The following is a 10,912-nucleotide window of genomic DNA, read 5'->3' on the forward strand; positions in this document are numbered from 1 at the left end:
TTTCAGTCACAAGTACCTTCCTTGGCTGAACTTTTCAACAAAAGTTACTGAAAAAAATTCAGAAAAAGAAAGAGGAACAGAAAAAGTAATAGAAAGATGGGGGAAAAAAATCTAACCAAACCTAATTTTATTTGATCCAGAGTTGAAAAAGATCAGTTTTGGATGCATTTTGCAAATGACATTTTATTTTCACCAAATGGCTGAGGTGCAGTGAATGCCAAAGCTTGTACAGACAGCTTACATAACTGTATATGTGATGCCCTGACTTGCAACATTCCTGAGCAGTGGAGCTCTGGATATACACAGTCAAATGAATGGAAGTTGATGTCTAATGATAGCATTTAGCTGAATACCAAATAGTTTGAAGTCCCATTACAACAAATTTACATGCAGCACCAAGTAACTGAAAGCTCTACAATGAATACATTTATATTGTATATTTGTTCTTTTATTTATTTTTCTTCTCTTTTTATGTTACTTACACTTCTCTCTTTCTTTCTCATTTCCAACAGCATGCCCACTGTAGTTAACTCCACCTGCAATGAGTGGAAATTGAAAAGTCCAGCACTTTGTAGTACAGGACTGTTCACATCAAATCCCCTTCCATCTCCTCACTCTTCTGTTTTATATTGTTCTTTTCCTTTACATTTCCACTTAATTTTTGAACACAACTCTATTTCAAAACAGCACCATTTCTATTCAGTTTGTTGTTTATACAAATTCACCATCCTTTTTTTCCTCCCAATTTTCTCTTGCTCATGATTAAATTCCCTCTTGAAAGCATACATTTCTCTCTGTCAGTTTTATGATGCAGCTGGTGCAATTTTTTCTCCCCAGTTCTGTTGAAACCTGAAAGTAGCTCACTGCAAAAAGTCTTATTTAGTGTTCTGTTTTCATGGCACTTCCACTAGAGTTCTTAGGAATGCTGATTTAGAACACATCCTGGCCAATTGTATTTTGGAATTTTGTCAACTGCAAATCAATGATATACGAAGAAAGTGACTTGCATAGACACCAGAATTAGGACAGCACAAGTTTTCTTCCCTCTTATCCAATGAACCCAAAACTGATTAATTCTCCCATTTTCTAAAAACCAGTGGGCTGTGAAGAACCAATGAGAACATACTGCACCTTGATTTTTACATAAGACGTCCCAGCAAAGTCTATGGGAAATTCAATTTCCAAGACATACAGCTCTGCAGATATAGATTTCACTCAGTTGATATAACTGACTGTAGTATACATTTGGTTGAAATATTATCACATATTGTTTCTCAAAAAAAAAATCTTTATGTGGTTGTTGTTGCTTCTCTAAATGTTAGAGCAAATTTGCATGCAATACCTTTCTTTCTATTCTTTTAATACTATATTAATTATTAATTAAATTATGCCTAAATTATGGAGATTATTGGATACTTTTGAAGTTTTATTTTTAATACTGTAACAGCTGCTACAGCACTAGTAATGCCTTTCTTATCAACCAGTTCTGAATAAGGAGTTTATTTTCATAAGCACATAGAATTGTAGTGGAACATGATGTTGACATTCTTCAAGCCATGAAGTAATCTGTAGTTTAAATTACTCTCAGTGGATGTTAATCAACCATATTTTGCCTCCACTGACATCTTTGTTTTAATCTTCCTCTTTATTCCAACTACTCATGTGAGAGATTAATATACACTGAATTTTCAAAAGTTGGCTATGGCTACAAGGAAACTAGCACTCTAAATAAAATACATAGATTTCTGAATGAGAAAATTCTGTGGAAGTGTTGCTAATTCTCTACCTTTTCCAATGCAATATTAAGTGCTATTGCCCCAGTATTCTAGTGGGTATATCTAAAAAAAGAAATCTGGCGCAGTACTGCATACATACTACCTATAGTATTAATATTTATTAGAGGTTTCCATACATTAAACAAAACAGTTAAGCTGATATTTCACGTATCACCTTTCCATTTCTATATGTATTCCTATAGAGAGTGGTTTGTGCAACTAAAAGGAGAAGTCTGGCTTGCTGACAGGCACTTCCAATGACAGGACATGTACGACTTAAATAATACACTGAAAGAAAATAATAACAGATTTCATATAACTTCCTGAACAAACTAAATTATTTCTCCTTGGCCACCAGTGGAACTCTTTTCAAAAAGTGTCTTTTTTTCACAAAGTTGATATCAATGTATGATTTTGTGCCTTATTAATATTTGTCTTCTCTAATGCCGTTACTTCTCTGTGCCACTAGACTGTGCTGCATTTGTTTATATTTCTGCTGCCACTGCATTTGAGTATCTGGCCTCAATTCTTGTGCATGGTCTCTCCTTTCAGTTTATTCCAGTTACTTTCTGTTAATCCCAATTAATTACCAAACACAGTTCATTGTACAAATACTGTACAAAGTCCCGCAAACAATGTGCACTGAAGTAAGCAATGCTTTTCATAGCCAGCTGATGCTTCATTCTTCCAGACGTGACAAATATGAAAAGAAATAATAGAGAACCTGTTTCACTACTCAGCCAGGACCTGAAATATAATATTTATTTTAATTTTCCGTCTTGTTTAGAAAAGCAAAATCAGTGCTGCACTGCTGACACGTACAAATGATCAAGTAAAAATGTGCTAGCAGGGAAGTCTTAGGATTTCCAAAATGCGCTTCTGTGGCAGGCTCTCAAATCAAAAAAGCTGACTGGAAGAAAGCTACCCTCACCTAGTAAAACCAGATGTATTTTCCAAGAAGAAAAGAGAAAACACACATCAAGTCTCCAAACAGCACTTTTAATGAAAATAGGGTCCTCAATTTTGTTATACTCAGTTTTATACAGTTTAGATATTGTAAAAACCCTCAACTGTCCTTCTCCAAAAGATCCTTACTTCCAATAAATCTTCTGGAAAAATATTTGCTGAGCACTTCTCAGTCCTCTAGCTAAACGATACATGCCCCCAACTTTGGACTGAGACTACAGCTTCCAAATATCTCTGAAACAAGTGTGCACTTTCAATGTGTAATGAACACTAAATAATGTAGCCTTTGAAAGTGATGCAGGTGAATAAAGCCTATCACTCTTTACCTCCTGTTGTAGTGGGAATAATAATTTAAGTCTTGTTTATTTATAAGCAGCTTTGTCTTTACTTTTTACATTTGAAGTTTATTTTAGGAGAACCATAATTTCACCTGAGACCAACAAAACATAGTATGCTACCCACTTGACAGCTCATTATTTTGACAGTAGACCGAACTACTGAACTGCAATTTAATTTTTTTGCCTTCTTTTGATCTGTTTTTCCCCCATGAATGTCTTGGGGGAAAAAAAAACAAACAAACAAAAACAAACCAACAACCTCCCCCCCCAAAACAAAGAGAAGAAACAAAAGAAACAAAACCAGAAGAAAACCAACAACTGAAACTTGTAACAAATGGATTGCTTGAAAAAAATGTTTTTCCTCTAAAGGATTGCTTCAGAGGGGGGAAAAAAATTAAATGTAATGCATGTCTTGTTTAGAAGTGTCACTCTGAAGGATAACTTTGCTTATGAATACCACGGATTATATCATGAACCAGAAATACGACTCCTAAAAAGAATCATTTTGTTATGGAAGGAGTTTGCTTGTCCAGGAAACCTAAGTGACCATAGGTAACAAAACCAAATGAGTTAAATGTGAAATCATTGAGGAGCATCTGTAAGTAGACAGACTTTGATAGACTGACTTTGTAGCATATTCATGCATAAATACAATACAAATATATGTATTTTCCTAATCTTTTCTTAAAGGTCTTTCCAATTTTGCTTGGCCACTATTTACTAGCAACAACACAGAAATGAGCATAAGCATAACAATTAAAGTAGTTTATTGGTAATTGGCAGAAGAACAATCTTTTTGAATACTTTTTTTGTGTTGGCCTGAGCAGAGAAAACATGTATCATATTTACAAACACTTCTTTCCAGCATACATAGCAAACAGCTGTATTCAAACACTGAAGAACAGCAGACAGTGACAACTGGAAGGTGATTTTACTGAAATTTCAGAGCAAGAAGACTTTTTCTAATTTGGCATGCTTATGATATTGATTCCCTGTGGCCTCTATGATCATTTATGCTGATTACAATCTCAAATCATTGGGTTTCCAAGGGACACAGAACAAGCAGACTTAAATTCAGCTTGCCTTTTTACTGTGAATAGTCCCATAAAACCTAACTGAACTACTCACATATACAAGACCCACGACAACTCTTCATAAATGAGTTTGTCTGTCAAGCAAACATAATTACTTGATGCTTACTCTTTAATAAGTATGTGGTTTTAAATGGCCATGATCCAGATAAACATAAATTTACATTTTAAAAAATTATTGCATTTTTGTGCAGCAGTAAAAGTGTAGATCCTCCACTAAAATTGTATACATGCATTTTAATTGGCAATTCATCAAAATAATTCACAATTAAAAGCAAAGTAACAACATTTATGTCAAGCTAAATTAGCGTATATACTTGTAGCAGAGGCAGAAACAGCTGTTATTCTGTTTGCATAAACTTCCAGCAGAATGTGTCTGGCAAAGTTAAGAACGAACATTTCTGCTTCATAAAAAATAGTTCCAAGACTGAAAAAATGCAGAGGGCCAAATGTCTCATTAATAGGACCACTCAAGTGAGTAAGCATTGTTCAGTCAAACAAGGACCAGGCCATCACAGCTGTACTGCATTCTCAATCCTGTGCATAAATTAGAGTTTTTAATATGCTCATGAAACCAATATCAGAAACAAACAGGGAAATGGCACAATCCAAGAGGCACCTTCTGTCTGCCACCCCCAGTGACACTGTGTGATGTTGTATTCTCCAAGCTGCATTGCAGATTTTGCCAGACTGCATACAGAATTGGAAGAAAAAACAACACTGAACTTTTTTTTAACATAGACCACAAAGAACAACATTTTGACATCCATAGCTAGTCTATGAAAGTCATTATGGAAAGCCCCAACTGTGCTAAATGTACAAAGCTGTTAAAATTACTGTTTAAAGAAACTGATTTTAAATTCAAATGTATCAGTTTTTTAAAATTTACACTTTGATTTAAGTTGATATAACAGGTTTATTACTAAGCTCAACAGCAAATTATCTAAAATAGCAACTTAGAACTGTAAAAAAATGTACGACCACTAACACACTGTTATCTCATGATTGTGTAGCAGTGCTCAGACTTTCTTATCTTTTTCAATTATTTGAGTTTTGAAACTGGAACAACTAATACACTTAGCACAATTTACCATAAATGTAACACCTGTGATTTTCTTCATTAAAGGCAAAATTTACGGGGTCATGGGTTGACAGGGCAGGGTATGGACTGCAAAAAAAAAGCCATTATACTGCTGTACTGATAAAGCTCATTTCTATGCACCAGATGATTATTTCAACCAATATTTACTCCTGTGTGCATCTTCAGCTACAAGGCACATTCTTCAATTTTGCAGTGCAGACCTTAATTTCTGGGAACTCACTGCACCGCTTGTGAGGTAGGACTTTCTTGGATAACTTGGGAATCTTTCACCCCTTTGAATTGTTTTCCTGTATCAGGTAACCAGAGTGCACACTACGGCAGACCCTGTGTCCTGAAATTGTTTAATAAAACTCAGTACTGTTGAAGGTATACCTTACCCATGCATTTTTGAGGAGGCAAATGTCACTATGATATACAGCCATACCTTCCATAGCACCCTAAAGACTTTCAACAAATTACCACAAGTACATTTTAAACAGGAATTATGACTTCCAGAATTCTTGTCTACTCAGAACATTTTTTTCCTGATAGATTTGCTCCTCAAATGCCAAAAAGAGTTTTTAACCATAGTACACAATTCAAATGACCTCTACTACTGCACTGTCAAATTAAAAAAAATCACACCAACTTACTGCTTGCCACTGGATTTGTAAAAGACCAACAGTGGAAGTCAGATATCTTTCATACCACAAAAGAGAAAATATTCTCAGCCAGTGCACATAGTATTTTTGCAGTTTTTAAATTAACTGTCACCAGACTTCCATCTATGAAAAACAAATATAACTTAAAAAATTATATTATGCAAAAATTCTTGTAAAATATCTATATGCTATATATGCTATTAAACCATATTGTTATCTGTTGATGAACTTTCATTATATACTCTCCTTTGATCCCCAACACTGTAGCATATAACAATTAAAGATAAATGGAAGATACAGTATGGAATGTAAGTACGACCCAGTGCTGAGGTACAAATGGGCACTTTATGCTTTCCCTTTTACTTTTGTTCATTCTAGAGGGGTGTCACTGTTTGTTGACTATAGACAGCTGTATTTTTTATTGTGTGACACAGTTTATTACTGACTCATGATTTTCAAAGCATTTACTGACATTTATAAAATTTTACCTGCGAACACCTAACACCAGAAACTTGTGCTTTATCACATATCAAGGAGTCCCAATGAAGTCAAATAACATTATTCAATTAAGGAGCTGCTAGGTGCACTACACTAGGAGGACAAATGGGTTTTACAATGGTGGGGTAAGGTCCTAAGTACTTTTTTTAAATACTCAATGCAATCAATGTATTTTAGAATATTAATGTTACATACTACAAATAGAGACATATTTACTTTTCCTGGAATAAATTGCAAAATAAATTTCCTTTGGAGTTAATGAGCCTATAAATATTCCCTGTACTCATCTACTCAATTAAGGAGAACTTCTAAGAGAGCCAGTTTCTTTGTATGCGTTACTTAATAAGCTGGCTTACAAATACTGCATATAGAATTTGTCTAAGCATTTTTCTAATTTATTACAAATATTTCAGTCATGCTAATATAGTACCTACATAATAACGTGCAACATGCGCTATTGCTCATCCTGACATCAACAAGAAAAAACTACACAGAAAACTCACTTAAGTAACTCGGCTTCAGGGTGTTGTGGTGGTCCTTTTCTTTAGAATATAACAAAAAAGCTTTTAGTAAGAGTTTCAACTAAAAGTTTAAATATTACTTTTGTAATAAGTGAAGTACTTGGGTACTAATGTCACTTTCACAACTCAGATAGATACAATTACAAAATTGACTTTTATATGTGTATGATTACCATGTTTCCAGAATAAAAGAAGATATTTTGACACTTTTTTTACCACAGTCAACCTTCCACTTTTGTGTAACAGCTGCATTATACACAGAACTGACTAACTTTTAATAGCTTTAAACTACAAGGAAAAACATAAGTCTTCTTTTTCAGTTAAACAGCACAATCATTTTAGCTCTTTTTCCGTTCTCTTTTTCTAAAAAAATATACTGAAGTACACATTCTATGTTCTTAACTCCCTCACAGGACATTGCCAGGAGTGGGACAGATGGAAGAAAGACTGTGATGAATGCTCGCTGTAAATTTCTTTTACACCTATGTTTGCCTCTAGAAAATACGGTATAAAAGTCATCAACTCCAAAAAAATTCCATTTTTCATTCAGAGGGATATATCTGACCCACCATATCAACAAATGCTCAGTGCCCTGTATATTGCTCTGCTGTAATTCAGTATGGCAACATATGCTTTATGGGATTCAAATCCAGATTTGAAGCGCAGAAAATTATTTTGGATAGAACATGACCAATGATGGTAACAAGAGCTGAAAATGTTAGCTTGGCTTCCACGGGATGGGACAACTGACAGTCTACATGACTGTCCAGTTCTTGGGATTCTGCAGAAATATCCAGGCTAGGTATTTTCAGGCACTTTTTGGCCTCCATCTCCAGTGTGGAGCAGTAATGAACCACAGCAGCCCCTGTACATCCCACATCCCAGGTATGTTGTGCTAACTGCGCCAACTGCAGCTTGGAAGGATCACAGCTCAGCTGGGAAAGTTTGGGGGAACAGCTCACACGTTCAAGACTGAGCACTTCCTCTTTCAAACCAACTGCAAATACAGTTGAAAACAAGTGCACCCTTACAAAAAGGGTCACAGCTCTCTAAAAGCACCAGTCCATGGGAGCTCACAATCTCTGAACTGTGACTCTCATTTATTTCCATTATTTGGAAAACCACAGAGACAGATGCTCAATTAACTTGTAATTCTCCTTTTTAATTGAGGTGGTATGACGCACTGCTCTTGCCTTGACATACACCTGTTGTAAAACTTCGCTTTACTGATCTCTTGCACATGAATTTCAAATAAGAATGAAAGTTACCTGTTTGTTTTTCTCCTCCATCCAGCCCAGCCCTTTTTTCCCCACCTGTAAATTCCCTATTGAGTAAGCATAAATACAATGCAAATACTAATTTGCATTCTAGAGGCAGAGCTGCACCTCTTCACAGTGGCTGACAGCGCAGCTAAAGGGGTGGCAGAGATGGCTAAGGAGCTGGGGCAGATCACACAGGACATGTAACCAGATGTGCAGCAAGATCTTCCTCCCTCTCCCTGCCCAGCACAGCTAGACCACCCTGGGCCTTGTTTAGAAGGAACGTGTCTGAGGAGAGGGAGGACATTACACCTCTCCCTTGTACAGGCCACCCCAGGGCAGGGGAGGAGAGGCGCGGGAGCTGCGGCTTGTGAAGATGAACTGCCCACAGAAAGGGGAGCTGGGGCTCCTGACCAGGGGTCACTGGATGGGCAGGTTTATAAAAACAGCCCCTGAGATAATGACCGGCTTTACTCAAATTGGAGGCGCTCTGGTGCGCAGAAAAACAGAAAAGGAGAAAACCCAAACAAAAACCACAAACAATACCAAAACCCACAAAACACCATGCTCAAACAAACAGAAAAACTCCAACCCAAGCTGCAAAGCTGCAACAGGAGCCACTTTACATAACTGAGTGTTTTCCCTTGTTTCCTGTTGCTCGTAAGAAAAACACTGTTTAGCAAGTTCTTGTTAGATGCCCCACAACCAACACCCTAACAAAGAACGCTGGGGAAAAAGAAGGTCTTTTTAAGTCGATCTGTGCAAATGTCATAGCTACAATTCTTTTAAAGCCAATTACACACGTGTGATTTGTTAGCGCTGTAAACACATGTTTTTACAGGAGATGACATCAAACAAGCTGAAATTCTAGCTAGAAGTTCTTTATAGTACATGCGTGTGTGTCCCATCCTTAAACGGAAGATCAAGAAATCTGCATGCAGTGCCGCTGTCAACCCCGAGCGCGTCCCACTCCCTATAAAGCCCTTCTCCTCCGTTCCAATATCCTGGTAGAGACTACTTTTGGTCCCTTTTACCAAGCCATGGGTGAGGCAAGCAACCGCTCTGCCAAACTGGGTGATAAAGGGCAAGGTGGAAGATGGGGGGTGGAGGAGCTGTGTAAACCCCGCGGACGCCCGAGGCTGGCAGGGGCTGTTCTTGCCCCCGTGCAGGTGTTCGCCCGGCCTGGGGATGGGGTCCAGGGGAGTCTGGTCCTGGGAGTCACGGAAACAACGCATTCGCATGTCCTCCGCAGCCCTACACACCCACCCACTCGGTACCCGGCGTGCCAGCACGCAGCCTCTCTCCAGCCCCACGGGACAAGCAGCTCTCCATGCCTGAGGGTGTCCCGGCGGTGACGATATTCTGTTCTCCGGCGGGACCCTCACCGAGTGCGGCTGAAAGCCCTGGAGGACTCTCTCCCGCCCTCCACGATCGGGCTGCGCAGGCAGGACAGGCTCGGGGACCCGAAGAGACCCGCGGGCACCGGGAGGGGGGTTCTCGGGCAGCGCAACCCTTTCCGCCCAATTAGCAGCCAATGGGGAATGGGGACTTCCAGGCGACGTGCCGGATGGGGAACAAAGTCGAGATAACTTTTGGGGAGAAAAGGGGAGTCCCTCTCCGTTCTGGCAGAGACCCGGGACCAAGCGGCAGTGCGTTCCGCCGTACGGGACACCCGCCGGGCCCCGCAGGCAGCTGCAGGTGGGGACCACAGGCACAGACACTGCCAACCACCTCAGCCTCTCTTCTGCCTGCCGCCACGGGCCAGGGCGGCGCTGGGCTCCCCGGGACAGGTACGCGAGGGGTGTCGCCCACCATCGGCCACGGAAGGCTCCTCGGTCTGGGTCGCGGCCCCGCGGGGGCAGGAATCACACCGTCAGTTGCCACGCCGGCGGGCTGGCACGATCCATCAACTTTCTCCCCCGGACCCTCTCCCCTAGTACGAAACCTCTTCTCCATCCCATTCACCAGCAGCTTTCCCAAAAGAGAGCCGCCTCCCGGCCCGCTTACCTCGCATGGTGTTGGTTCCACGCTCCGCGCAGTCATGAAGCTAGGAGCCCAGGAACCGCACCGCACAAATTCCGTCTCAACACCCGCGAAGGTGACGGCAGCCGCAGCTCTGCTCCGCCGGGAAAACCATACCTCCGGGGAGGCTCCGCGGGGCGCGGCTCCGCGGGCTCCCCGCCGCCGGGCGCGCTGCTCCGGGGCGGCTGCCCCGCGACTGCCCGCGCCGGAGCCTCTGCGGGGGGCGCCTGGGCAGCCGAGCGGCGGCGAGGGGCTGAGCACGGGAGGAGGTGGAAAGGAGTTACGTTAGAAAAAAACAAGAAAAACACGCGGAGGCAGAAGAGAGGGGGGTGCCGCGTGGATGGCAGAGCATGTGCGCTTTCACATGACAACGGCGCCCCTCAGCAGCTCCCCGGTGCGGATTTCCACTGCGCAGCCACAGCAACGCACGGAGCAAAAATGAGACCCAGGGAGAAAGCGGCAAAGAGGCTTATAGCGGGGGGTGGGCGGTGCCGCCGCCGCCGCCCCGCCCGCTGTCAGCGCCGCCGCCAATCGCCGCGGCCCGCCCGGCTCCGCCGCCGCGGGTGGCCCCGGGTGCCGCCGCCGCCGCCGCCGCGGCCGCCGCCGCCGCCCGGCCCGGTCCGGTCCGGCCGCGCGGGCTCCGCGCCGCAACTTGTTCTCGCCCTGGGAGCGCCGGCGGGTCCTGCTCGTCAGGCGAAG

The 10,912-nt window shown here is 41.5% G+C and overlaps 1 protein-coding gene across 1 annotated transcript in view; it reads right to left on the reverse strand.

The window, feature by feature from the left end:
* Positions 1-10,293, reverse strand: part of RORB (RAR related orphan receptor B) — a 126,789-nt gene extending 116,496 nt beyond the window's left edge. Inside the window, exon 1 of the mRNA XM_059873718.1 lies at positions 10,199-10,293. Coding sequence (XP_059729701.1) covers positions 10,199-10,205 — 7 coding nt within the window. The 5' untranslated portion in view covers positions 10,206-10,293. The remainder of the gene's footprint in view (positions 1-10,198) is intronic.
* Positions 10,294-10,912: the final 619 nt, after the last annotated feature.

Source organism: Haemorhous mexicanus, chromosome Z (genome assembly GCF_027477595.1).
Source record: "Haemorhous mexicanus isolate bHaeMex1 chromosome Z, bHaeMex1.pri, whole genome shotgun sequence".
Taxonomy (NCBI): Eukaryota; Metazoa; Chordata; class Aves; order Passeriformes; family Fringillidae; genus Haemorhous; species Haemorhous mexicanus.